The 27,353-nt window shown below is 41.7% G+C and overlaps 3 protein-coding genes across 6 annotated transcripts; 1 reads left to right on the plus strand and 2 right to left on the minus strand.

Annotated features, from left to right (window-relative positions):
• Positions 1-1,043: 1,043 nt before the first annotated feature.
• On the minus strand, positions 1,044-13,490 carry LOC146663547 (transforming growth factor beta-1-induced transcript 1 protein-like). 2 transcript variants are annotated; one of them, XM_085416359.1, is made up of 12 exons: positions 13,259-13,490; positions 8,867-8,917; positions 8,472-8,620; positions 8,316-8,371; positions 7,061-7,197; positions 6,903-6,984; positions 6,579-6,663; positions 5,709-5,903; positions 5,459-5,632; positions 5,249-5,330; positions 3,168-3,316; positions 1,044-2,121 (listed from the first exon to the last, which is right to left on the minus strand). In XM_085416359.1, exons 1-12 carry the CDS (start codon positions 13,269-13,271, stop codon positions 1,855-1,857), a joined length of 1,440 nt encoding a protein of 479 aa, XP_085272485.1. In that variant the 5' UTR covers positions 13,272-13,490; the 3' UTR covers positions 1,044-1,854. The 2 variants fall into 2 exon arrangements, with proteins under 2 accessions (XP_085272485.1, XP_085272486.1); XM_085416360.1 differs by lacking the exon at positions 8,867-8,917 and having other exon boundaries at positions 1,048-2,121; positions 13,259-13,489.
• Positions 13,491-16,060: 2,570 nt separating this feature from the next.
• Positions 16,061-21,796, minus strand: LOC146663548 (elongin-B-like). Its single transcript, XM_085416364.1, has 4 exons — positions 21,659-21,796; positions 20,752-20,886; positions 19,254-19,362; positions 16,061-17,100 (listed from the first exon to the last, which is right to left on the minus strand). Exons 1-4 carry the CDS (start codon positions 21,659-21,661, stop codon positions 16,988-16,990), a joined length of 360 nt encoding a protein of 119 aa, XP_085272490.1. The 5' UTR covers positions 21,662-21,796; the 3' UTR covers positions 16,061-16,987.
• pkmyt1 (protein kinase, membrane associated tyrosine/threonine 1) lies at positions 21,783-27,041 on the plus strand. Of its 3 annotated transcripts, XM_085416362.1 has the most exons (9): positions 21,790-21,922; positions 23,113-23,159; positions 23,243-23,651; positions 23,818-24,055; positions 24,148-24,421; positions 24,507-24,613; positions 24,696-24,868; positions 25,998-26,215; positions 26,318-27,041. In XM_085416362.1, exons 3-9 carry the CDS (start codon positions 23,283-23,285, stop codon positions 26,688-26,690), a joined length of 1,752 nt encoding a protein of 583 aa, XP_085272488.1. In that variant the 5' UTR covers positions 21,790-21,922; positions 23,113-23,159; positions 23,243-23,282; the 3' UTR covers positions 26,691-27,041. The 3 variants fall into 3 exon arrangements, with proteins under 3 accessions (XP_085272487.1, XP_085272489.1, XP_085272488.1); XM_085416361.1 differs by lacking the exon at positions 23,113-23,159 and having other exon boundaries at positions 21,783-21,922; XM_085416363.1 differs by lacking the exon at positions 23,113-23,159 and having other exon boundaries at positions 21,788-21,922; positions 23,259-23,651.
• Positions 27,042-27,353: the final 312 nt, after the last annotated feature.

Genomic DNA, 27,353 nt, shown 5'->3' on the forward strand with positions numbered 1-27,353 from the left:
TGGTGGCCAAAGTCAGTATTTCCCTCACACACGGAGCGTTTATTCGCCCTTCGCTTCTCTTAATGGTCCAGAAGAAGAGGGGAAAAAATCCTTGCACATTTTCTCACACACAGCAGACATTTTAAAGGACTGCAACGTTTATTTACTCCGTGTCCATTTTATTAGGTACAGCTGTACAGCTGCTCATTAACGTAAATATCCAGCAATCATGTGGCAACATGCTTTTGTGAATGTAGACATATTCAACCCTCAAACTGAGGATCAGAAAGACGATTTAAGTGACTTTAAACATAATGGGTTCGTCTGGGTGTTTCAGAAACTGATGATCTACTGGGTTTTCCCCACATAACTGCCTTTAGGGCTCACAGAGAACAGTTTGAAAAGGAGAAAATTTCCAGTGAGGAGCCGCTTGTTGTGTGAAAATAACTTTATGCCTATTTTGATGTCAGAGTTCAGCTGTTGCAACTAAGGTATGCAGGTGAACAGATGGGCTATAGCAGCAGAAGACCACACTGGGTCCCAGTCTGGTCAGCTAAGAACAGGAAGCTTCACTTTCAAGGTTCAAGGTTCTTTATTCGTCACATGCATAGTTATACAGGCATAACACATAGTGAAATTTCTGCTGTGACATTCAGATGGTAGGGTCAGAATTTGGTGTAACTACCATGAAGGCGTGGATCCATCCTGCCTTCCATAAGTGATGCAGGTGTTGTAACGTTGTGGTGGATATCTTGGAACATGTTAGGTCTCAGTAGAAATTGAGCATCGTTTAAACATCACAGCCCACCTGAGTATCATTCCTGACTATCTCCATCCTTTTATCACCACAGTGTACCATCTTCTGCATTCTGCTTCCAGCTGGTTATTGTGCCATCTCACAAAGCTAGGTGTACTTAGCTGGTGAGTGTATATTTCTCCTCTATTTATTGTAAAGGAGTCAAAAACTAAAGTATTTACCGTCTCACCCTGCACAGCAAATGACTTACAGTAATTCTGTATAAATCAACTGCTTATCATACACAAACTTATGACTGAAAAATAAAAATAAAATTATCAAACTGCCCTTTCAACATCCAATCGTATAACCTATCAATAATCTTTATCTTCTTATGCCTGATGCTTGTAAATTTTCTCACCAGACTTTTATCACAACCAACTGCTTCTGCTGGAGGTTTCTTCTATTAAGAGGCAGTTTTTCCTTCCCACTGTCACCAGGTTCTTGCCAATAGTGGAGTAGATCAAATATTTCTTTCTGCAGAGGAGCTTTTTATTTTTAAAGCTGACTCGTGTGAATTTAAAGAAACATCAACACTCAAAAACAAGTCGCGTTCGCTTTCATTTTATTCTTTGGAATCATTTTTGGCATTTTGCACAGCGCAATAGTGAATGAATGATGAAAAAACAAACAAATGTAGCAGTCAGCATACGGTATAAAAATGCAGTTGCAGTGACGTGGATAATTTCTGCAATACAAAGCAAATATATTAAAAGGGGATTTCCTTGCACAACAGGAAAAATTCTCAAATGATGTATAAATGTATGCTTCTTTTTACACCTGGTAGCAAAACGTAATTTTCATTTCATTTAAACACACTGTGTTTTTGTTTCTGAGCCGTGATAAAGTTTGTAACCTTGCACTGAAAGTCCATGGTTAAAATAAAATAGGGCTGGTTTGGGTTGGATGATTCTGTCTTCCTCCTCATCTCTCTGCTGACTCAGATATTCTTCAAAATTTACAAAGAGTCCAGCTCCGCCCTAACTCCCACAGTAACAAAAAAATGAAAAAAAAAGAGAGAACTGAGAGTCACATTAGGGCTTCTTCTCAGGGCAGGCTGGCGAAGACCTGCTGGGCCCTCAACCAAAGAGCTTGATGAAGCAGGGGTGGCAGTAGGGTTTGTTCTCCTGCTCCTTGAAGCAGCCTTTGCTCAGCGGCTTCAGGCAGAAGTGACACACGAGGTGATGCGGGTGGAATTTGGCCCCCATTGCGGTGACGCAGCGCCCCAGGATGGGCTGCTGGCAGGCCTGACACATGCTGCCGCGGGACTGGTGGTAGTGGGCCTCGCACAGCGGCTTGCCCTCGTGCTCGAAAAAGCTGCCGTTGACGAAGGGGCTGTAGCACTCCTGGAAACGAGAGGAAGCGACACAGCGAGACCTAGTCACAACGCTGACTCATGCAACTCTAATTACAGCGTTTTCATGTGAAATGACAACTTTCCCATGACATAATTCCAGCTTATTTGTGTTTTGTTTTTTGCATGAACTTCCTCATTGAGGTTTCATTGCACAGCCATCGTGATCTATTTGCCACGGAGCAGATTCAGTGTGTCAGCTGTGGGTTAGGAGACTCCTCAAAGGATAAATATGAGCTCACTGGTCTCATAGATGTTCAATCTGGGAAATTTAGAATCGGCCTTACAAAGAAAAAAATCAATCACTGAATCAACTCACTTCTATTTGAGGTGCTCCTAGGACAGGAAATATATCATTAAATGCATTTATTTTCACAGCAAGGTTGTGTTTAAGCTAAAAACAAAACAAAACCCTGTTTCGACACACGACCACGAACACACTGAATCTTTTCTAGTGATGCTCCACCAACAGGAGCAGTCTCCAAGCATTCATCCAAATTCAGCTGAAATCAGGCAAGAAGGAGAACAGAGAGCAGCAGCAAACATAGACGACATAAATGCATTTATAAAGGCAAATAAAGGTTAGGAGAAATAAGTAAAACTGAGGTACCGTTTAAGCCATGACATTTAGCAAGCTGTTATTTATAAATCCAGAAAAGCTTCCCTTTAATTAAGACGCCTTCGTCTGCCACATCTTTGCAGTAAAAGACAGATGTGGCCAGTGTTAATATAAAAGTCCTGGTAATGTCTTACCTGTGCATGTGGCATATTTGTGTTCTGCTATTCTATCACCAATAGTCTTTTTATTGTCTAGGTTAGACGTAACCTGGCTGTGAAAATAAAGGTATTTTAACTTTATTTTGAAAAGGGACTTCCTTGGTATTAAAGGATGTAAATTCCTCTTAATCTCCTCATAAACTCTCATGGTGTTCTCCAACCTTTCTGACCTTTTTCAGAGCAGATTAACCTGAAACGACCCGTAAGCCTAACGCATCAATTAATGCTGCAACTCTTGATCAAGTAAAATGCAACACTCACCCGACATACAAAGCACTGTGGGTGCCAGAGAGAGTTTAGAGCTGAGATGTAGTTTTCCAGGATGGGCTGGCTGCAGCCTTGACAGCGGGAAGCAAACAGAGTCAAGAAGCACTGCTGGCAGTACTGCTGGCCCTCACGGTCATGGAAACCTGCAGAGGACATCGCCACAGTTTGACTCAGCTCAAGAGCTCTTTTGATAAATGTCAGATTTACTGTATAATATCACAGATTTAAAAAGGAAAATCAGTCCAAACCTTCTCTTTGTGACTGCGGTTTGTGCAACATTACATTTTATTGATCTGAACTAACAACGGCCGGCTGTATTTTTCCATCTCAGAGCTCGTGCTGCTTTAAATTTGGCCATTTTCTTGCCAAGGAAATACAGAGACTCAGTGTTTTGCCTCGAAATTCACGGCAGAGTGAAACTGCCGATATAACCCCGATCCCAAAAAAAGTTAGGAAACCGTGTAAACTGGAAATAAAAGCGGAATGCAGAGATTTGCTAATGTTTTCGACCTCATATTTGAAAACAGCACAAAGACAAATTGTCAGATGTTGAAAGTGGTCATTTAAACCAATTTTCAAGCTCTTAACACTATCATGAACCAAATCACTGAGAACCTGCACAGACAATTTAGGAATAATGTATCCAAAGTTTTTACAAATTAAAAGGAATGTAAGGTTTTAATCAGTTAACTTGCACAATGTCAATAAAAAAAAACTCACAGAAGAAATCTCTGTGGGCAACCTCAAAAACAAAGTGCTGTTATCTTCTGACCCTTAAGTAGTTCTGCCTTACAAAAATGACAAGATTGCTGCTTGGCTTCAGGAATACTTCTGAAAACTACTGTCAGTCCATCCCTGTCTCTGCAAATATATTTTAAAACTCTACCATGCCATGAAGCTCCCAGCACACAGTGTCAGTGCTGATGTTAATTCCACTCTGCAGTTACTGAGACAGCAGAGCGTCGCCGATCTTGTTGCTCCTCAGCAACTTTGCCTGATCTGTCAGTTCATGGCTGAGCTGCTGTGGTTCCTAAATACTTTCACTTTTAAATAAGCACCACGTAAACTCGATGGTGGAATATCTGAGGAGGGAGGAAATTTCACAATCTGACCTCTTGAATTCACATAGACATAGGCTGCCGGGGGATTCCCATGATGCATTGAGTTTTTCCTTTCCAGTCACCTTTCTCACTCACTATGTATTAATAGACCTCTCTGCATTGAATTATATCTGTTATTAACCTCTGTCTCTCTTCCACAGCATGTCTTTATCCCGTCTTCCTTCTCTCACCCTAACCAGTCACCCCCCTCCCTGAGCCTGGTTCTGCTGGAGGTTTCTTCCTGTTAAAAGGGAGTTTTTCCTTCCCACTGTCGCCAAAGTGCTTGCTCATAGGGGGTCATATGATTGTTGGGGTTTTCTTTGTATCTATGAAGCACCTTGAGGCGACTTATGTTGTGATTTGGCGCTATATAAATAAAATTGAATTGAATTGAATTGAATTCGACGAGTTCTTTAGAACGACGCATTCCTTTACAAATGTTGCAACGACAGACTGCATGGTTATACACCAGCATTCAAAGATTAAGAGGTGTGGCCTTAAACCCTTCAGTTATATAACGTGATATGAACGTAGATACAAAAACATGGCCGCCTACAGTCATGGACACTGCAACTTTGTTATCTTTTCAAAAAATTAGTAAATTTGTGCAAATGTCTGAATATCTGTCATGACCCCACTAGTCATGAAACATTCAGACAGGATGTAGCCTTTTTTAATGTAAGGTTAAAATCAAATGTTCTAGGGTCTCGAAGTGCAAACTGTAAGTTATTATAAACTCTGAAACTGGTTGTAATGTTTAAAATAATCTAATAATTTAATAAATGAGATAAGATGTGCTTTATTTACCGCAAAAGGTAGGAATTTCCTGAAATATATATAGTATAAAACTTTCAATAACATTATAAAATGCTGTCTGAATGCTAATGGATGTATGGTATAAAGGGCTTCATGTAAGTGTGGCCTGACTGCAATGTATTGTTACCCCTGACAGGAATTAACAGCACCACCCATTACCTTCCTCTCCAAAGGCACGGCTGCACTTCACACAGCAGAAACACTCTGGGTGCCAGTTCTTGTCCAGAGCCGTGACCATTTTCTACACAACGATTAAAGTGAAAAAAAGAGAAAGTTACAGAGCTTTAGGTGGGCTGTGATATCGATCTGAGCTCTTTAAATAAGCTCAGAGTTGAGTAACAGAAACATGTTCCCATCTCAGCGGCTCACGTTCAGTATGGGTTTGTTGCAGTGCGCGCAGTGAGGGGAGAACAGCGTGAAGTAGTCCGGCTCGCAGTACGGCCGCCCGTCCTTCTCGAAGAAGTTTCGACTGCCCAGCTCCGTCTCACACTCGGTGCACACGAAGTGCTCGGGGTGCCACACCTTCCCCAGAGCTGTCACCACCTGCACAAACAGCCAGGTCAACTCAAGTGAGGGTCTTCCTCATCACATGTCTGACAGATATATTCTGACTGCTCACCTGTCCGACAACCGGCTTTTGGCAGGCTGAGCAGTTCCCCTTAGAGGACGTTTGCACTCCTTGTCGGGTCAGGTCTGATTGGAGGAGCCCCAGCATGCTGTCCAGTGAGCCTCCTGATGAAGGAGGCTGAGGAGGGGCAGCGGCCGGCTGCTGCGGTGATGCTGTAACGGGCGCTGGAGTGACAGGCGCAGCTGGCTGAGAGAAGACAAAGCACAGAGTCCTTATGATGTTAATTCTTTGGGAGTTTATCATCACTCCACAGATGGTGGAAATTAATTTGTTTGGAAGAAACCAATGTGAGGAAAAGTCAAATCATAACAATACTGCACATAGTTTGAGCCAAGGCTCTACACATGTCTCTCTGCTCTGCCTGGAGACTTTAGCCTGGTTAGTCATGGATATGCAGTGGAGACGTTTCCTTTTTAAGACTCTGTTCCCACAGCAGTCTTGTTTATCACTCACAGCTGGACTGCATACTGAAACTAAACAGCCTTATAATGACAGAACTGCCTGCTCTGCTCGCAAGCCGACTCACCAAAAAGGAGAGAACTAGATTATACGCTGTTCCAAAAGCTGATCTTTAAGCTGACTACTGACAATCTGAAGCTATTTTAGACTCTGGAAAAATTAAGACCAGGACTAATTTTCATCCACAAGCCATATCTGGTGACTGATCTGTACCAGCAGGCATGTGCTGTGGCCAGCAGGCTGCACAGTAACAGTGTAGCCATTATGAAGTCAACTCAACCTCTACAGGGATCCAACACTAATATTAGCATTCTGTAAAAGTCATATAGTGAGCGCCGCTGTGAATTTACAAGTAAAAAGTTGACAGGTTAGCATTTTCATGCAGCTGTGGGTGACTCTTACGGTGCTCTGGACTCTGAAGTCAGACAGCGAAGCCATCAGCTTGTCCAGTTCCAATGTGGCCGATGTTGCAGAAGGCTTCGCAGAGCTAAAACACCGAAATCAAACCCACAGATTACACACATGATCAGAAACATGCTAAAATGCTGCACACTCGCACATGTGCAAATATGGATTTTTACTTGCAATAAAAAAATAATACTGCAGGTTTTTAAATGTAAGCAGATTTTAAAGGGGTGCGTTTGCATAAAACAGACCTACTTCCTCAGTCGTATACAGTGATACTCAGACAGATTATACTCTCTTATTTCCCTGTGGATTTGGTACCTGGAGGAGGAGGTTGGTGCTTTATCCTTGATATTATCCCTCTCGTCTTTCTTAGAAGAAGGGAACTGAGCCAGGATCTCATCTAACAACAAAACAGGATCATAGATAAGAAATCTTATTTAAACACGAGGATTTAAAACACACGCACACATGCTAACCTGTGATGTTAAACTGGGTGGCGTTGAGTTCCTGTAGCAGATGGTCCAGTTCACTCAGACCTCCCCCCAGCAGCGAGGAGGAAGAGAAGGCCAGAGGAGGATCTGCGCTTCGGGGAGAGCGCGGTTTACACACTGTGCTGCAGGGAGACAGATAATATTAACAATAAAAGGCATTAAAAAAACAAAGTATAAACAATGTTGTTGGACTCGTTATGCGAGGAGGAGAATTCTCTCGCTTGCTTAAAAACCACACATTGCTTTGCAAAGAGTGATGCAAAGAAAATGAATGAGATTCCTAACAGGGTTTGGGTTCATACATCAACATGCTGACACACCATCTCTCCGTGTAAAACACTCTATCCCAGTCCATCAAAACTTCACATGCCAGCTGTGCTCAAAATGTGCAACTCTGCAGCACATGCTGAGCTGCTTCCCTGAGACAGAGGGACACTTTAGGCACCCTGATTAAGTCCTGAGGGTCACCCAATGGAAAAGAAGCCATTATCATCAGCTAGCACATCTGGGACCGGCAGCTGCTGGTGGATTAGAACAAACACATTTTCATCAGATCATCACACCCAACTGGCGGAAACCAGTTGCTGTTGTGTTAGAGTCCTTGGGGTGTTTCATTATGCTAGAGGCTAACACCTGCCCAGGATTATTGCTTTGGTGGGTCTTTAAGAAGAAGCTCCCTAAGTACGAGCAGATAGCTGAAAGCAGGGAAGCTGCTGTCCTTGGATTTCATTACACTGGGCATCGAGGGAAAACTGAGGAATCTGCAACACCCCACATGTGGTAGAGAGAGCCTCGAGATGGCTGTGGCAAGAGAGGAAAACCATGGAACAAACAGGTAGCAAGCCATCTGGACACAAGCTGAGGTCTGATCACCTTCAGCTGGGCAATTTAGAGGAAAGAGCCAAAACAATAATGATGATGTGTTGGCTTGTGGTATTTTGAACAAGGCTAAAAGCAGCAGGAAATTTAGATGCCTTAAACCTGGCTCAGAATTACATGTCATACAGTTAATTCTTCTTTTATTAGGTACTCCACGCTAGTTCAGGTCCTTCAGAACTGCTTTAATTCTGTGAGGCGTAGATTTAACAAAGTGCTGGAAACATGTCTACATGCCAAAATACACTGAGTTGCTGCCGTGTGATTGGCTGTTTAGATATTTGTGTTTACAAACAGCAGAACAAGTAATGAATTTGCCGGTGATCCTGTGAGCAATGGAAAAAGACATCTATGAAGGAGTTACCTGTATAATTTGTCAGGGGTGGAGTTCTGTGTAGTCTTCATTGCTGAAGAAACGGTCTAAGAGACAAAACAGACGAGTGATCAAACAAACTTTATCAAAGCCTCGGCATAATCAGGAAGAAAGAAAACTGGTATGAACGTGGCCCGGATTGACCACCTGCTGCGGGGTGTATGCAGGAGGCGGCGGCCGGCTCTGGGCCGGGTCCTGGGTGGTGGGATCGGCATTTTGAGGCGGGTCAGAGGTGAGCAGGACGGGACACCGAGGTAAAGGGGAGCCTGTGTTCTCCAGATCAGCAAGGAGGGCATCTGGAAGGGAGAGAGAAGTTTCTGTAGCACCACAGAAGCCACATTTCATGTCACAAACATTCATGGTTGTCACTAATGGTGCCAAGTTTATTTACCAAGTATTAAAAGTCAATCAAGAGATTCAAGTTAAGAAAGTAATTTAAAAAGCATGCAAAGTATTACGCTGCATGACAAGAAGGTATTAAGTTGAGTTAAACGACAGACGAGACGAAACACATACAAACGCATGCACAGGCAGCTACGTACCAAACACAACAATACGAGGACTGAGAGGGTAGTTAAGCGGCTCAGGCACTCCTGAGGAGACACAGACAGCCTTTTGTGACCAATACAGCAGCAGCAACTCAGCCCACACACCGAGACACAACACAGAGGACAGCGAGCGCTGGCGGACGCTCGTCACTCAGAGGACAGGACAGTCAGAACCGGCGCAGCTCAGAGATAGTCCACTGACGGTGAGGTCGCTCAGACGCTCAAGCGTTCCTGCATTCATATTCTAAACATGCCAGTGTGGAAAGGAAGCAGAGGAGGAAGAGTGTTTGGCAGCTGATATCTGAGTCCACTCCTCCGCCCACACACACTCACACGCTCACTCTGAAGTAGAAGCTGCACAGAAACTAAACTCACTCAAGTGTTAGCATCTACAGCTGTGTGACATCACTTATCCTGACAAGCAACCGAAGCAGACTGAAGATGAAAGAGGACTTCATATGAGTAACAGTGGTTTACCATGTATGTGTAATGACATAGCAACCATTTATTGTGAGTCCTGAAAGGGTACCAGTCCCTTTTTTTTTTTACTTTTATATTATCAAAATGAAAATTTTGGCCTTCCCTTCCAAGAAGTTAAAATAAATAAGAAAGGTCAGTCCAGTTGTAAGCTGGTTCCAGACTGACACAGAAGACTTGTGTTACCTCAGGGTTACTGAAGTCAAGCACACAGGAGTGACACTTTTTACCAGACAGAGGCTTTTTGTACTGTATTTTAACACTTTAACATGATAGGAATGGAAAACAGGCTTATCGATAGAATTCCTTAGCCAAAGCCAGACAACAAAATATCCCGACTTTTGATCCCGTGTACAAACAAATCCAATCATGTGGCTGACAAACATCCTGTCTCGAGTGCTTGAAGAAAGGCATCTGGACTTAGTTTGTGAAGATGTTTTGCCTCTCATCCAAGAGCTGACGGAGAGTCCCAGGTATTTAACAGCTACAGGGGAGGCAAAACATTCACCCTGTGGCAGCTGGGAGAGGCTAAAGGGCCCCGAGACTCTGAACTGGATAATCGGAAAAGAATGGATGGATGGTAAAAAGTCCACTTGCTTTAATTTCTGGACCTGGATGCCTGAGAACTCAAACTTAACGTCCTCAATTTGTAAAGCCCAAGCTAACGTAACCATAACAACATCATTGTGACATCATCAGCAGATGTTAGAAATGTGCAGGTGTACGACGTGAGAGCGTGCAAAGTGTTCGAAAGCACTTTATCTAAAAAAACTTTGGAAGCTTGTAAATTAGGTCTGAGGATCCTGATAACATGGTGGATATTTAAAATTCCAAATTTCTTTAAAAGACCTTCAAATGTTTTCAGTAAACAGTTTACAGTGATGCAATATCTTAGTATTTAGTATTTAGTATTTATTTATTTATTGTCATTGTCAAGAACAATGAAATTGCGTTTGGGGCTTCCATACAACCCAAAAAAAAGAAGAAAATAATAAATACCCCTTAAAACCCAAGTGTACATATTTAACCCAGTGTGACTCCAATGCAATAAGACAATCCTTAGCAATAATGTTCGTAGAAATTCAGACAAAGACCTGAGAAACATGACAAAATACAACAATGCAACCCATTCAATATTATTGTACTGTGAGATATGATATCAGATATGATAGTTATCTATTTAAGAAAGAGGGGGGGGGGGGGGCAGGAGGGGGAAGAGAATAAAGATATGATGCACCAATGCAGACCAGTTCATTGCTATTAAGAAGTTGGATATGGTTATTGTCCGTGAGAGGGGGGCAGAGAGTTCAGGAGCCTCACAGCCTGTGGATACAGGCTGTTGGCCAGTCTGGATGTTCTGGCCTGTATAGACCTGTACCTTCTCCCTGAGGGCAGCAGATGGAAAAGGTGGCGCGCAGGGTGATGTTGGTCCCGCAGGATACTGTGCACCCTCCTCAGACAGCGAGTGGGGAAGATATTACTGATCTCTGGCAGACTTGTTCCAATAATTCTGCCAGCTTCTTTCACCACCCGCTGGAGTGCTTGCTGATCGGCCTTGGTGCAGCTGGGGAACCACACTAGAAATCCATACGTCAGAACGCTGCTGATGGCACAGTTGTAGAAGTTCAACATCAGAGATCTGGGAATGTGTGCGCTCCGCAGTCTCCTCAGGTAGTAGAGGCGCTGTTGGGCCTTCCGTACAACTGAGGTGATATGGTTGCCCCAGGACAGGTCCTCGGTCACAGTTACCCCCAAGAATTTAAAACTGCTCACCCTCTCCACCGCCTCACTGCCAATGAAGAGAGGCAGATGGTTGTTATGGCCCCTCTTCCGGAAATCTACAATGATCTCCTTGGTCTTTTTGGTGTTTAAGACCAAGTTATTGTCGTGGCACCATGACTCTAGTTGTTGCACCTCTGTCCTATAGTTTGTCTCATCATTGTTGGATATAAGTCCGAGCACTGTAGTGTCATCTGCAAACTTAACAATATCTATTACATTTTGGTTAAAAGAAAAAAAAAAGTACTTTCTTGGGGGGGTTCTGGTACTTCTGTATTATTACGAGTCATGCAAGTCAGAGCTTTGTAGAAAACAATAAGGTTTTCCAGTCTTGATTACTACTTGGAAGCAGGTGAATGGTCTTTCCATGAAACCTCCTCCCAAAGCCACGGATGACACATCTCAGGCACTCCTCAGATGTGGAGTAACTGCTTCATCTAGTATTATCACACTCTTTCTTGTATTGCAGCTGTGACTCAGTGTGACAGACGAGCATTGCACAACTGGTTTTCTTAGTTATTGATGTAGAAAAAGAACAGCATTTAGTCACACTGCCAGATAATTCCGGCCTATTTAATGGATGAAATTTGACGTGTCCATTTTCTGCATGCTGATTTACGAGCTGCAGGTCAGAGTTCATTCGTGGCTTTGGAGAAACCGTCACAGGGTGACTTCCCATCTTAAGCAGCTACGCAAGGCTCGTCACATTATGAATCATGAATTTCTAATTCAGAATCTGGTGAAGTGCTATGTTCTAAACCTACGCTGCTCGGCCATGTGTCACAAAACTTGAGTTTGCCCGGCCCGAGTGCACCGCTGTGGTCATTTCTACCCCGGATGATTCACACTTCTGGTACGACCATGTGGTGAGAACCGTGTGCATATACTACTGGCCCTCCACCTCCCTGCTGTGCTGTGTGTCTCTCACACACACACAGACACACACACACACACACACACACACACATACTCGAAGAGGCTGAGCAGCACATATAAGGAGCTGAACTTCTCTCAATGGGAATTATGACCATATTTAGAGCGGCCTGCAGACTTGTTTGTCTTGGCCGTAGGCCTCTCTAACAAGTGGTCTCTCTCTCGCCGAAAGCCTCGCCAAATCTGATGCATAAACTTACAACACTGTTGGACGACAGCGCAAGCCAAGACTCTCAAACATGGCGCTCAAGCCCAGCACCTCCGTGTCACCGTGTGCAATCCGATCCAGATGTGCCCAGATGTGTACACCATGCCATTTTTTCCCCCTCCTCGTGTTGCTTGAGAAGCACAAATGCTCCACTCTTGAAGCGTACTTGGTGAAAAAACAGAAGAAACTCCCAGAGAGAATGGGCAGCTGAGGCAAAAGCCATGTCTATTTTCCTTGAACTCTGTGGCTTTTACAAATAGCAGCATTGCCCCGGGCTATTTCAGGGCCTTTCCAACACACAGCTATTTTCTGACACAAAGAGTCAGCTTCCCATCATGTTGTTTTAGAGAAAAGAAGACATTTGCTTCCAGTATCATTCAGAAATGGGGGGGATGCTCTCTGATGCTGTCTTCTCTCATGTCTTCAATTCCTTCAAAATGGAAAACACTCTCTTCAACATTATGTGGCACTCCATCCATCCATAACTTGTTAATGTTAATGGACGGACATGCCTGCTCTGGACCCCTTTAAATCGAATTTTCAGAGCTTTTTATTGTATTTGCAGGCCGTGCAGGAAGACCCGAGTGAAGGTCGGGCAGATGTAGAGCAGTGCACGGGTTCATGTGTTACCTGCATGTATTTGTGGGTATGTGCCCCTGCACAATGAAGGTAAAACACAGCTCTACAAACATCTAAAATATTGGCATGTATGAGTTATTATAAGAAATTTCCTCACTGTTGCTGACTGGGAACTTGTACCACTCATTTTTTTTAAAAAGTATTTCCTACTGCTTTCCATTGCTCCTTATGTTACAGCCCCTCTTTTCTACATGTCCTTGTAAGCCAGGGATCTGTACTCTATGACTGCCAGAATCAACATAGACCTTATTTCCTCCGTTTGGGCACACCGCCCCTTCCCCACAGATCCCTTCAAGATATCTCAACATGTAGTTACAAGGCATGAAACGAAGAGCAGCTGTAATACTCACCCAAATCCTCCATGATAGGATCTCAGCCGACTGTTTCCCTCTTTGTGACACAGCGCAGACACCATTAATCAGTAGTGATGACCGTGGATCACAGCTGGATAGAAGGTCTCGGCGCTATTGTCTGCGTCGGTCCTGAATAACTTCTTGGGCACCGTTATCCGCCAACAGAAGGAGGAGGAGGAAGAGGAGGAGGGCGTCCCGTCTCTTTTTTTTCCAACACGGCTCTCTTCCTGTGTAATGCCTACCAGGACCTCAGAGCGAGGAAGGCGTAGTTAAATAAATGCGGTTACAAACTCGCATTCCCCGGACACGAGACGTCACCCTGGACATTCCTAGTCCATATTTGGGATCGAAAATTAAGGATTTAGTGGCTCTAAGAGAGGACGCGCCGCTGCTTCTGCTGCAAGCGTGTAGTTCTGAAAACAGAAAATATTGGAAATGACGCTCATTTTCCCGGTTTTGTTTTCGTTTTCAGGGTTTTAATACCAGGACCTTCCCATTTTTGGTTTCTTTACGTACTTGTTTCATTTCCGTGTGCGTGCATAGGACTAAAAATCCAACACAATATTAGTGAGATATTAGTGATTCACACTTTGAAAGCGTTTTTTTCTTTTCCTTTTGGGTGTGTGGGGTATTTTTTATAAGGCTATAGAAAAAGAACAGAAACTATACGCGTATCCCAAAGCCAGTTTTCAAAGTTTTCTCCGCTCAGTGTCAGGATTAGGATATATCCAATTTTTTTTTATTGAATTTTATTTCAATTCTTAAGTCAGACTTATTCGAATTAATACACACTAAAATTTTAAATTAGGAGAAACGGAAAAGTCACCTGAAATAAAAGAACTTAAGCGATAGTGTACAAAGCAATAAAATAAAATAAGAATGTGCAGGAAATGACTTTCGTTGTATCGTTTGTCAGCACAACCAGCCTGGTGAGGCTTTTTATTTATTGGAGATGTTAGGATGTCTCTGTCGTCTTACTCTGAAAGTAAAACTATTACTAAAACGTTTTCAAACAATAAAAACTTTATTTATTAACTATTCTATTTTATATTTTGGCAACTGGATGCAGGGTTAGTCAAAGCGTTACAAAGCGTAAGTTGTAGAATTGACAGCAACCTGTTTACAGTGAAACTAACTTCGAAATAATTAAGTTGTTGTTGTTTTTTTAACTAAAACTCCCATCTTACTGGTTATATGGTTTTCACACTGAAACTGCACAGCTTATGATCATCTTACCATACCATACCAACTTTATTTCTAAAGCACTTTAACATAAAACCAGAGTTTCACAAAGTGCTGTACATGTTAATAGCATACGTAAAGAAAATTAAAATGAGATACGATAAAATAAATAGATAAAATAATCTTGTTGCTGTACTCCCACTTTGACATGTATCACTCACCTTAATATCGCTGCAGACCAAATCCATTCCCAGCGCTCCCTGACAGCACTGGTCTCACCTAGCAGGACAGAAAAGGTGGCAGAACGGGACCAAGGTACAGAGGCCCAAACCAACAGCCCTTCCTAAAATCACCACAGATCAAAACCTGGACTCTGTATGAGAGTGCTCCCTGACACCATTTTTGTGATTGTTTTATGACAAAAGCTTTATTTAGAAAAATAAAGGCTAAGAATGAATGTGTCAGACTTTTGAAGGAGCACGACACTGGTAAATTATGTTAAGGTTAGTGATGTAATGTTAACTATACTCAGATGGTGGTGGTGATGCAGAAACTTCTTTCACGGTTAATGTTTAGACGTGCCACTGCAGGGCGTAGTAACCTATGGTCGTATTACAGGTGGAGGTCTGGCAGCTGTGCATCAGCTGTGTTTCACTCTCATGGACCCTAAATAGAACTAAAATCATCTTTAATGCCATAATTTCTACTTGTGGCGTTTTCTGCTACGAAATGTCCAAAGCCCTAATCCCTGCTGCATTCCTCTGGTTCCAGGTAAGCTTTTCACTCTTGCAGCTTCAGGTTGTTTTAACATGACAGTGATATGGTGAAAAACAACTCATTAAGTGACTCATTCCAGTCACTTAACTGGACCTCTACACTACATTTTTGCTGGCAATGCCTTTTGGAGAATTTTAATTAGTGTAGAAGTTAGGACCAAATATCAACAGCTTAAAATAAACCTGGTGCTTTTTGGATACCTCCTGGAGGTTTGAAGGGGGCATTTTTGTTGATTTGAGCTTTAATTTTACAGTGAATCTATATTATAAAAGAAAAACTGTCCATCCTGTTCTACAAATCCCAGAAAGAAAATAGCAGTTTCACAGTTTTTAACATATCACAGAATAAAAAGCACAAGTGTAAATAATACAATTTAAATATGACAATTTGTTATACCTGCTTACTGTGCATGCCGGCTCACATATGGGCTGGACAGAGGCATTGTTAACGTCACTATCACACCTGTATATGAGTTTTGTGACTTCTACATCATCAGTGATTTCGATTTTACCCCCAAAACAGAAACACATTTTTTGAGCGATACATAAATCAAATGAAAAAGCAAATATGATGCAAATTAGAACTCACATATGCAATTTAATATTTAAGTTCTCTTTTTTTTTTTTTTTATTTGTCAAGGATCAATAAACACCCCTTTGTCAAAAAGTTAAAATTTTCTGGAAATTATTTCATGGTTCAGGCTTTACATGGTTGTAAGAATCACTGCTACAGCCCTGCCCAGTGCCTCCAACACAGATCAATACACTGAATTACTGATTTATTCATTAAATACTGACACAAACTTAAAAAACATAAAAAAACAAACAAATCAAAAAGCAGTCAGAGTAAAAAACCAAACAGGAAAAACTTTTAATTAAGCAAGATCACAGTTACAGGCTATGCATGTGTAATAAGGGGAAGATGCCACGTAAGTGTTGGTGACTTGTGATGTGTGCATTTACAAAATGAAAAGTTTAACACAAGAAACGCTCCTCCTGTGTATATACTGTATGTCACAGACAGAATATCCTTTGACCAAACAACTAAAGAAGAAGAAAAATAATCCCTCTGCTGTCCAAGAGGTACCTGCCTTTGGTCTCAGTGCGTGAAACACAACAAGGGACTAACGCGTGAAACAAACCGAAGAAACAAAATGATGATGAAAACAAAAATGAACGCAACTATCTTACAGACATTCTTCCTGGTTTACGATCGAATCAGAAATGTACAACGAAAAGTGGGAATCAGACCAGAGAAACGAATCAGTGGTAGGTCTATCTGCTTCTGTGAATGTAAAGCCTTTGTTTTGAGTTTGTTCATGCATTTGCTGATTCACACACTGGACTCTTACCCATGCATGTTAATTCTAGAGCACTGTGACACACAACTACGCCTCCACCCTTTCCAAAATATTAATGATAATAATTAGAATAACTCAACACATACACACACACACACACACACGCACGCATACACACAATCACACTTTCCAAACCAACTTCTTCACTCGGTGCTTAGGAGCAAATTCAATGTGGAAATCAATAGAGTTAAAAAACAAACAAACAAAAAAAACAACAAAAACGTGTGGGGGGGATGTTGAGATGACAACATGAAGGTAACATGGATCGGCTTGGTTACCTAAAACGTCCCCATCCAATCAAATGAAACTATTTTACACATCCTCCACCCCGCTACTTCTTCACCGCAGTTAATCTGCACACTGCCACTTCCATCCTTCCCGCCGATGCTCGCTTCCTGCCTCTGCCATCACTGCACTGCCTGTTCATTAGCAGTGCTACCAGAGTCCTGAGGCTTCATCACATCAGGGAGTTCCGGGGGGCTGGAAAAGGCCTCGATGTGCAGCTGCTCAAACATCTCATCTGCAGGGCACAGAGACAAGGAAGCATGAGCTCCATCGTGACAGCAGAGTTTAATGTGGCTGCACATAATAAAAGGTTGCTGAAATGAATCATTACTGTAGAGCAAGTGTATCCAGGGGAAAATCCTTCAAAACAGATTCATGCTCGTGTAACTAAGGACAAGCTTTGCTCAATGCACTTAAAGGTAGAAGTGCATAATTTGAGCCACAGCTTTAAGGCACGGGGACTCGGGTTACACGCAACACATTTTAATGCCGCTGAGGGCCCTTTGTGCATGCTCTTAAATATAACTGCTGGTAAATCCACGCTGAAAATCTACAATGAGTCTTCTTGAGTTAGTTACAGAATAAAATCACACCTTAATTTTTAAGGAATGAGTTTTGAAGGAGAAGTTACCTTGAAGCTTTCTTTTGAGTGACACACAATACACTCATTCAGTGATGCGATTTACAGTACTGTGCAAAAGTCTCGAGCCACCTCTCATTTCCTAAATAAATACAGTATGAGAGGCAAAAAGACTAAAAAATAAATAAATATATATATTTTTTTAAAAAATAGAAAAGTAGACATGTTGTTGTGCTGAAGACCACAGATTACAGTGCAAAAGAATGGATTAGTCAGTCATTCATCATGGTTGTCTACTGAAAAACACTGTTGCTAAATGAGATCAGTGATGGTTTATTAAAAGAGAATAGCACAAACGTTTTCCACCAGTCGTGCTACTAACATAAAAAAAAAAAAAAAAAGAGTCATACTTCTTGGTAAAACGGAAAACTACTCTTTATGACAGAGGAAAATTTAGTACACATCAGAACTGAGAACATCACTTGATTCTCAAATTTTATTCCTTCTCAATAATTACACTGTTTCCAAGATTACATGTAGCATATAACCTTTTATGAATCTTCAACTCAAATACTTTAGAACAGGGGTGGGGAACTCTGGGCCTCAAGGGCCAGTGTCCTGCAGGTTTTAGGTATCACCCTGGGTCAACACACCTGAATCAAATGATCAGTTCATTATCAGGGCTCTGGAGAACTTGAAGACATGTTGAGGAAGTAATTTAGCCAACAGAACAAGCAACAGTGCTTGAGTGTCTGTCTTCCCAGAATGATGCTACGGCCAGTGCACTACTTATATAATGTAACTGTGCAAAAGAAAAGGAAAAATGCCTTTAATTTGGCACAGGACTTATCAGAGGAAAGCAGAGTTTCTGTGACAGTTTGAAGGAGATTGCACAATGTCAATTTCCAAGCATCACAACCTGGGGAATAAATAAAAACCCTTACTTGAGCTTCAGAACAAAAACTTCAGATTCACCCTTCCTAAAGAAATAAAAAGATAGCTTGCTTGCGAATACTTTGAGTCCTTTCTTTGCTCAAATGGAAATAAATCAGTTAGGTTCACATAAAAACACCAGCGCGTCTGACATGAACAAAGCAGACTGCCAACATGACACATTAGTTCCTTAAGGAGAAAACAGTGAAACTATAAGCTGGCCAAGTATGTTGCCTGACTCAAATCCAAGAAAACACTACTGGGGTATTTTTAAGACAAAAAGAGAACAACACAGGCTCTCCATGTTAAAGAAACTGTCTCTAAAGAAAGGAAGAACATCTCTATATAAAAACAAGGAACAATGGTATCATCCACCAAATGTAAAGGTGGACATCTCAAATTATCTCAGTAATAAAACGTGTGTTTCCTATAGGTGAGTTCCTATAGTGAAGCCCGTATTTTAATAAAGTAAACTGAGGTATTTTTAGCTGCTCCCTTATTTCCCAAGAAGCCGCCTTAATAGAGGGAGCCACATGTTTGATTTAGAACAGATTTTACACCAAATACCCTCCCTGACGTTACCCTCCCATTTATCTGGGCTCGCACTGGCAGTACACAAGCTTGCAACCCCCTGAGGCAGGATTTGTGTCTCCTCAGAAGGTCATTCACATGTCTTAACCACTACACCGCTACTTTAACACTGTAACTCTAAACTGTTCTGATTTTAAATAAAGAGTAAATACATGACAGTTCAACTCTGAGAACAATTTTTATACTAAGATATTTAAGCAATGGTTCATAGGAATGTACTCATTTTTGCTGTGTAGTGTACCCCTGATCTTTAAAACCAAACAAACAGCATAACCACAACATACCATTAATACGAAAGGCCAGACCGACTGTAGCTGGGGCTTGAGGTCTGGCAGTCTGGTTGGTGAATCCAGAGTCACCCAGAGTTTTGCTATCCTCTAGCAGCTGATCATCCTGTAATACAAAAATATCATGACCTCAGAATTTAAGAAGATAGTCCAACTAATATGCAGAGCGTGTTTCTGATAGAAAATATTTAAGTAAGCAATGTTTATTTACAGAGTTACAAATTACTGCACAGGAAAACAAGTGAAAACTGGGAATAATCACAATAAAATATATTAGATACTTAAAACATAGTTCAATAGCAATACAAAACCAAAAATATTACAACACAATCTAAATACTTAAACCAAAAAGGTTTCAACGACTTTTCCATGAAGTCTAAAGAGCGAGCTAAATATAGCTGGAGTGGCAGACTGATCCATAGTATTGGCTGCCACAGACTGAAAGGCTCTATACCCCAGTCTACAATCTTATATGAGGAACAACTAATGTATTTTGAGCAAGTGCGAAGCAGTGTGTTTAATGAGAAACTGAGATTAGTAGTCTGAGCTTGATTTAGTGCTCTGTATGTAAATATGAGAATTTTAAAACGAATTCTAAAATCAACTGTGAGCCGACGTAAAGAGCATAAAACAAAGAGAATGTGAGCACGTCTGTATTAGGGTCTGGATGCAACATTTTGTATCATTTGGAGGTATGAAAGAGATGATTAATCTAAGCGGGTAAATAGGGTGTTCCAGTAATATAAGCACGAAGACACAAATATATGAACAATTTTCTCCAGTCCAGCATGGAAGACCATAGCTTACAATTTGGAAATCTTCCTTTAATGAAAGAAACCAGAAAATGACATAAAATATTACAGAGCGATTACAAACACTAGACTTCAAAGATGAACAAAAGGAGGCAATCGCTTGACAGGTTCTTGAATATATTTTAGGAGGAGTTATAATCCTGGTCTCAGTCTCACTGAAGATTAAAACAAGGTAACTGCTGGAAAGCCAAACATTAAATCATTATAAACAATTAGCTAGGGTGGACAGTCTATCCAGCTGGTGAGGCTTAAAAGACATTTCAGCATGGACATGACAAGTAATGCCCCCGAAAGATTTGAACGATCCCAGCTAAAGGAAGGATGTAATAGGCCCAGGTTTGAGCCTTGTGAAACTCCACAGGTTAGAAAAGCTATTTGAGATCAAGCAATATGAGCACAGAACAATGTCCCACATCAGATGCCAGCTTTTAAAAACCTGCCTGAACGGGATCAGAAATCTGTCATAGGTAAAAGAATCTAAATAGATTTTCCACAACTGCAAATTTTTCTGATAATTTCCTATTCAATGGTAATTTTGAAATAGGTCAATAATTACCAATATTTACCATGAGGTTGAAGTTTGTTGGGGTAATATTCAACTACTGTGAATGTTAACATTAACACTGGCTACATTCTGGCAAAATTAAAGTGCACATTTAGTCTTTCTGATGCTGTAAGCTCACTTTGTAGAGTCGCTGGTCCTCGGGTGGTCTTTTAAGTATTCCCTCGACAATACGCTTCAGCTCATAGACAGTGGTGGACTCCTTGGCATCTGTGAAGATTGTGGTCTTGTGACGCCGGATCATTAAGAACACGTCCTGAAAGGAAAAAAGGGGGGCACACAATGTAAAAACCAGCTACAGTTGCTCATTTACCAAGAAGTTGAGGATTGGGTTCTATGAAACGTTACTCCACATTAAGAACGTCTATCCACAAAAATATAGTTCTTGAGTAAATATATATTATGACCAACAATAACCCCGTTTTACTAGACAAAACATCTCATTAGGCCACGAAACTCGTTAATATTGCATGCCTATCCGAAACTGCTTAAACACCTAACCTGACTGTACAGTAAACGCGAAGATTTTTAAAAGGTTATATTACATGAAAATTTGATAGCGGATTCTGTAATAGATATTCTGATAAGTGTCACTTCATTTATTCATACGCTAGCAAATAACAGTGAACAGTGTGAAGCAGACGTAGCTCTGGGCTAGCGCGATATTAGCCGACACGTCAACTGTTTTGATAGTTCGGTGGAAAACAGCCCTAGATAACACACGGAATAGGTCTGACAAATACAGTACACACTCAGCTAACCACATGATATTGCCTGGATTAATTAGCTAGCTAGCGTTACAGCATTTCCAAGGTTAGCTGAGCTAAGTTCCCTCGCTAGCTACACCCCCTCGGTTATGGATGGAAAGGCTAAGCTAGCAAAGCAAAAGTGAAATTAACATTTCTATAGCCAACAGTATCCGCTGTTATTATCACGTTAATACGTTTGAACACATCGCCGAACATTAACAGAGTGTCGAAATCTACGTACGACTCTCCCGAACTAATCGGCAATAATATTAAAGTTACCATTTCAAGTGGTCAGCTAGCTAGCCAGTTACGCCAGCTCTGTGTTTTGCAGCAAAAGCCCAGACTGCACTGCTCTCGGATATTGCGCAATGTACATGCGCAACTCGTACATTCCGTATTCACGGAGACCAGCTACGCAGCGCTACGTGAGAGTTTCAGAATTTGGCGCGAGGTAGGTTAACGCTTGAAGGGTGTACGCGCAGGGTTTGGATAGAAGACCGCTGTTTTGAAACCTGTCGTCAAAAGTGGACTATGGTCTGCGAGGTAACGTTTTTTAATTCCGCTTTAATTAAATAGTTAAATATAAAATGTCAGTTAGAGTAAGTTATCTTCTCGCGGGCTAGCCAGCTAATCAGGCTGTGTTGTCATGTTTGTTTTGTTCCGCCCGGGGTTAACGTTAGCCACAGGTGTTTAGCTGCGGTGACAGTTGTCATTGCTATAAACTAATGGACAGTATTTGTGCTTCGAGTAATGTTACGTTAACAAAGCGAAAAGTTATGTTGGAAAAATTAATCAGTTGTGTTTTATCAGCGGGTCTTTACTTTCCCCCTGACGCCAGGGGCTGGGCTGGGAAAAGGAATACCTGTCTTCCTACAAATGGGTTTAGTATCAATGGATCGAGAGGACTGTGCCGATACCGATATCAGACAAAAGCTCTACAACCTGTCAAACCAGATGTACCAGGAGTAGTGCTAAATGGGTGGGGATCAGTCTAGAAAGACCCATTTTTTTGTTTGTTTGTTTTTTTTAGTCTTCATAAATAATACCTTTTTGCCTTTGCTCTGTGGAGAACTAGATGAAAAGAAACTGTTAGGTTTGTAGCATAAACCTATTCCTAACAGAAACCATTAAAACTGAGCACTAGTTGTGAAAAAAAATCAACTTCCAGTTCTGGTGAGGAAATTTATAAATACCCAATGTGGGAATGAATACCATGTTGAATTGGAGCTTTTAATGATTTATTTGAACTGTTGTTTTTCCAGGGTGGAAGGATTGTGCAGCAAACATCTTTAATTACCAAAAACAAAAAACTGGGTGCACAAGTTTGAATTTATTTGGGATTTTCTGTAATCCTGTGTGTTCACTTGTGTTGTCAATGATCCCAATTACATATCAAAACTGGTTTAGGAATGGATAAAGCAGGCTAACCTGGAATGGCCTTCCCAAAGCTCTGACATCAACCCTGTAGAAAATGTACTGATTAGGCTTAAAAGCAGAGTCTGTGCCAGGAAACCAACTAATTTAAATGAATTCTGTCAAGACGAGTGGTCAGATATCCAACCACAATTATGCCAGATGCTTGTTGATGGGTACCAAAGGGGTCTAATCGAGGTGCAACTTGCTCAGGGACATTTAACCAAATATAAGTGGCGGAATATACTCTTGACCTTGTGTGTATTAGAGAAAATCTAAAATAAATCCAAACTCGTTTACCCAATTCTTCTTTTTTACAGCCACTTAAGATGTATGCTGTTAAATCATTCAACTATGAAAAGAGAGTGTATGTAAAATTCTCACCACATCTACATATATGTAGCTGTATGTATTGCTTATGTTTACAATTTTTACTTTTGACTGTTACAGCTTCCTGTCTTTATAGTAAAGAACAGAAAAGGTCGACACAATGTCTGTGGCGGTGGAAACTACAGTGCCGAGGGTGGCTCTCCCTCTTCCAACCCACTTCTCCCACGCGGAGCAGTCCTTCTCTCTCAAAAAGCGCCGGCTGCCTTTTTCCTCGTCGTCTACGTCAAACTCATCCTACTATTCCCCTGCTCGTCTCTCAAATTCTTTGCCTCCGCTGCCACCGTCTAAAGGATGCCCCCCGCTGAGCAGAATGTTTCCTCAGCATCAATCCCCCTGGACACCCCTGTCTAATTCCCTCAGTAAATCTCCAAATTCTGCGTATGATCCCAGCAAACAGCAGTCCTACTTCAATCAGTGCTTTACTAACTTGGGCCTGCTGGGGAGGGGATCATTTGGAGAAGTTTACAAGGTGAGCAAAACACAGATTTAAATAAAGAGGGCTATATAATAACATAATATATTTGGTGTTGCTGTTTCTTCACATCAAGGAAACTGGAAAATTCAGGATTTTAAGTATTTGTTTGTTTATTTTTCCAAAAGTTATAATTTCTGGATATTTTCTTTTCTCTCTCCAGGTGCAAAGCAACAGAGATGGTCGTCAGTACGCAGTCAAACGCTCTGCTCAGCGCTTCAGGGGTAACAGTGAGAGGAATCGGAGCGTCAGGGAAGCCAGGAATCACGAGCACCTGTGTCCTCACCCTCATATTTTGAACTTCGTGGCTGCCTGGGAGGAGTGCGGCCGACTCTACATCCAGACAGAGCTGTGCAGCACCAGCTTGCTGCATCACGCTGAGAACCAGCCTCCTGGCCCAGGTCTGCCCAAAAACAGTTTGTATCAGCTGTGATTTTGTATAAAACTTCTACATCCTCGTTCATGCTGACTTGTGTTTTTTGCTTGTAAACAGACGAGCCTGCTGCTTGGGCCTACCTGTGCGATCTCCTCTCAGCACTGCAGCACTTACACTCTCATGGCTTCGTGCATCTGGACCTCAAGCCCGCCAACGTCCTCATCACCGCCTCTGGTCGTCTGAAGCTGGGCGATTTCGGGCTGCTGCTTGAGCTCAAACAGATGGGAGCTGCAGGGGAGAAATCAAAGGACGATGTTCAGGAGGGTGATCCCAGATACATGGCCCCCGAGCTGCTGCATGGGGAGTATGGACCTGCTGCAGATGTTTTCAGGTACATATGTGATTCATTATGTACAGATGTGACTGATCTGATTTGAAATAAGTGTCTAAATATTATCGCATCCTTTTTTATTTAGTTTGGGGGTTTCCATACTGGAGCTTGCTTGTAATATCGAGGTTCCAAATGGTGGCGAGGGGTGGCAGCAGCTCAGGCGAGGCTGTCTCCCCACAGAGTTTACCAACGGTGAGATCTGCTCTAGGAGGCCTCATCAATTTCCTCATCTGATATAATGATTTTTCTTTTAAACTTCCATGTGTGATTGCAGGCCTGTCAGAGGAGCTTCAGACAGTCCTACAGATGATGCTGGCCCCAGAGCCGTCTGAGAGACCCACAGTCTCTGAGCTTCTTGCCCTCCCCTCTGTTAGGAAACGCAGGTGGAGGAGACGCATGTATCTTATGGCTGCTGAGACGATGCTGACACTGGCCTCCCTGTGTCAGGTAACAGAATCACTAAATCCTTTAAATATTAATCTTTTAGGATTGATTATTTTGATTAACAGTTTAGTAAAATGTCCTTGTAAGGATGCCACAGCATTAAAAATAGAATAACTTTATTGTCCACATAATGGGCAGCTGTTTTCGGTTCACCAAGCCACAAATCAACCAATCAGTTCATGAATCCTGGGAGATATCGGCCCACATTCATAGATATGCATATCTATAAATTCAATACAACTATAGAAATACACCACAGCATCTTATTATTTAGCATGCTGATTGCATTTGGTACAAATGATCCCTTATACCCCTTTAGCTAGAGGGATCCTATAAAGTTGTCCTGAGAACATTAATTCAAAGTCAGAATAATGGGGGTGTTCACGGTCAGCAACAATAGACCGAGCTTTCCTGAAGATGGTCTGATGACACAGCTTAGCCAATAAAGTTTGTTGTCAACCAATCATTTTTCCAGAAATTCTGACAATCCTGTTTATTTTGCTATTGTGTTCCTGTTTGCCACAGTCAGGCTACCAAACCAGGCTGAGATACTGAACGTAAAATCAAGCTGACAAACTCTTTCCAAAACGTTGTGCCTAACTCCGAAACCTCTTGACGTCCTGATAACAATGAATCTCTGATTAGCTTCCTTGTAAATGGATAAAGCATTAATCATAAAGTTGATCTTGCCATCAATATATATAAAGTGGAAAACCTGTCCATCGGGTCTGTGTTATTCAAGTGAAACACGTGTTGTGGACATTAATCAACAAATAACAAGATTTAAACCTCTCTTTCAACCTATGAACCTGAACAAAATAGTTAGAGTTCCTATAAAAACAAAAGACAATCATCAGCATATTTTAACATTTTCACATTCCCTGCATGTCATTTAAACAGAAAATAACAATAGTGATCGAACACACCCTTGAGGATCCCCCGTACTAACAATGGTTTCACCAAATAAAACATGATTAATACAAAGCTTTTCAGATGATCAGTTAGAAAATCTCTAATCCAGTGAATCAGTCCTGAAGTTAATTTAGCCTGGCCAATTCCAAACTTCAGCCTTTAAAGTTTACTTTCCTCAACCTTGACAAATACATTTTTCTATATTTTCTTTTCTTCATAGATCGTAGTCTCCTTTGGGTGTAGATTCCTCTCCTTCTTTCGCTTGCCCTTCCTCCCTCATTGGAACAATCCAGCTCCCTGCACTCCTCCTAAAGACAGTTGGGACAGGGATTTAACCCTGCCTCTCAGTGCCATGCATACTGACTCCGGGACCCCAGAAGAGGATGCAGTGTTTTTTCATCCCACAGACCCAGAACTGTCCCCCACCTTCTCACAAAGGTAGAGAATTATCGCATCAATAGGATGGAAGAAAATTTTTAAGTGAGTATATTTGTTCTGTTTAACTCTCCTTTTTTATCTTCCTTTGTTTTCATGTCACAGGGTAAAATCCAGATTGTCTGTAGAGAGCACATCCACGCCTCTCCCGGGCTCGCCAATGCGCTATCACCAGAGTCCTGCCCACACACCCACTCACTCAAATCTTAGTGGCTGGTTCTCATGTAAACTTGCTCAGACCCCTTCCAGCATCCACACTAATGGCTCCTGCCGCACACTGACACCTAAAGTGAGTCCCATACATGCCGAGCTGGACGCAGACCCCTTCCAGAGCTTACACTCTCCATCCACCAAGTCCTCACAGCGGCGTGGGCGCAACTGGGTCCAAGTGGAGGAGGTCGTACCTCCTCGACCCAGCTTGGAACCAAAGAACCTGCTCAGCTTGTTCGAAGAAACTGCTCTGGAGGGGGAACGATGAACACAACACTGCCTTTATCTCATTCATGAGTTTTTGTGCGAAAAATGTAATGTGACAAAGACCTAATGTATTAATGTAATAAGTTTACTAGCTTGTAAATATTTTTTTTGCCATTTTGTAACAGCTTCTTTTAATGTGCATTTGAAACAAAAAATGAATTTAGGGGAAAAGGGTTGGATGTGTACTCAGACCTTAGAACACTTTTCTTTTCTTTTTTTGATTTGTGCCAGTGTAATCAGTTGCTGAAACGACTTGTGACTGTGACTCTGCGTTGTTTACCTCGTGAGATACAAAACAAAGCTAGCAGAGTTTGAACTTGTGGAGCATGTTGTGACTATAAAGCACCTCAAAATACGACATGACTGGTGTTTCTTTGTTCTCTAGACTTGTGCACATTACAGTTTGATATAACAGGCTATCCTTTGAGAGTAGTCATCTGTTCTCTGATTGGATAGTTAAATTTGTGATTGACAAGACATTGACCAATCAGCTGAAAGGAAGAAAACTCGGGTCAAAACTCGTACTTGTAAGTTGAAACTTGAGTGCAGTTTCACACGTATTTTTTATATATATATTTTTTGCTTTGTATCTGTAACCAGACCTTAACAAAAACAACTTGTAACTTGTGTAAATATTTTTACACACACAAATCTTTTTCTTACG

Source organism: Rhamphochromis longiceps, linkage group LG8 (assembly GCF_057381845.1).
Source record: "Rhamphochromis longiceps isolate RC_006_pf linkage group LG8, R_longiceps_female_GT1.1, whole genome shotgun sequence".
NCBI classification, from domain to species: Eukaryota; Metazoa; Chordata; class Actinopteri; order Cichliformes; family Cichlidae; genus Rhamphochromis; species Rhamphochromis longiceps.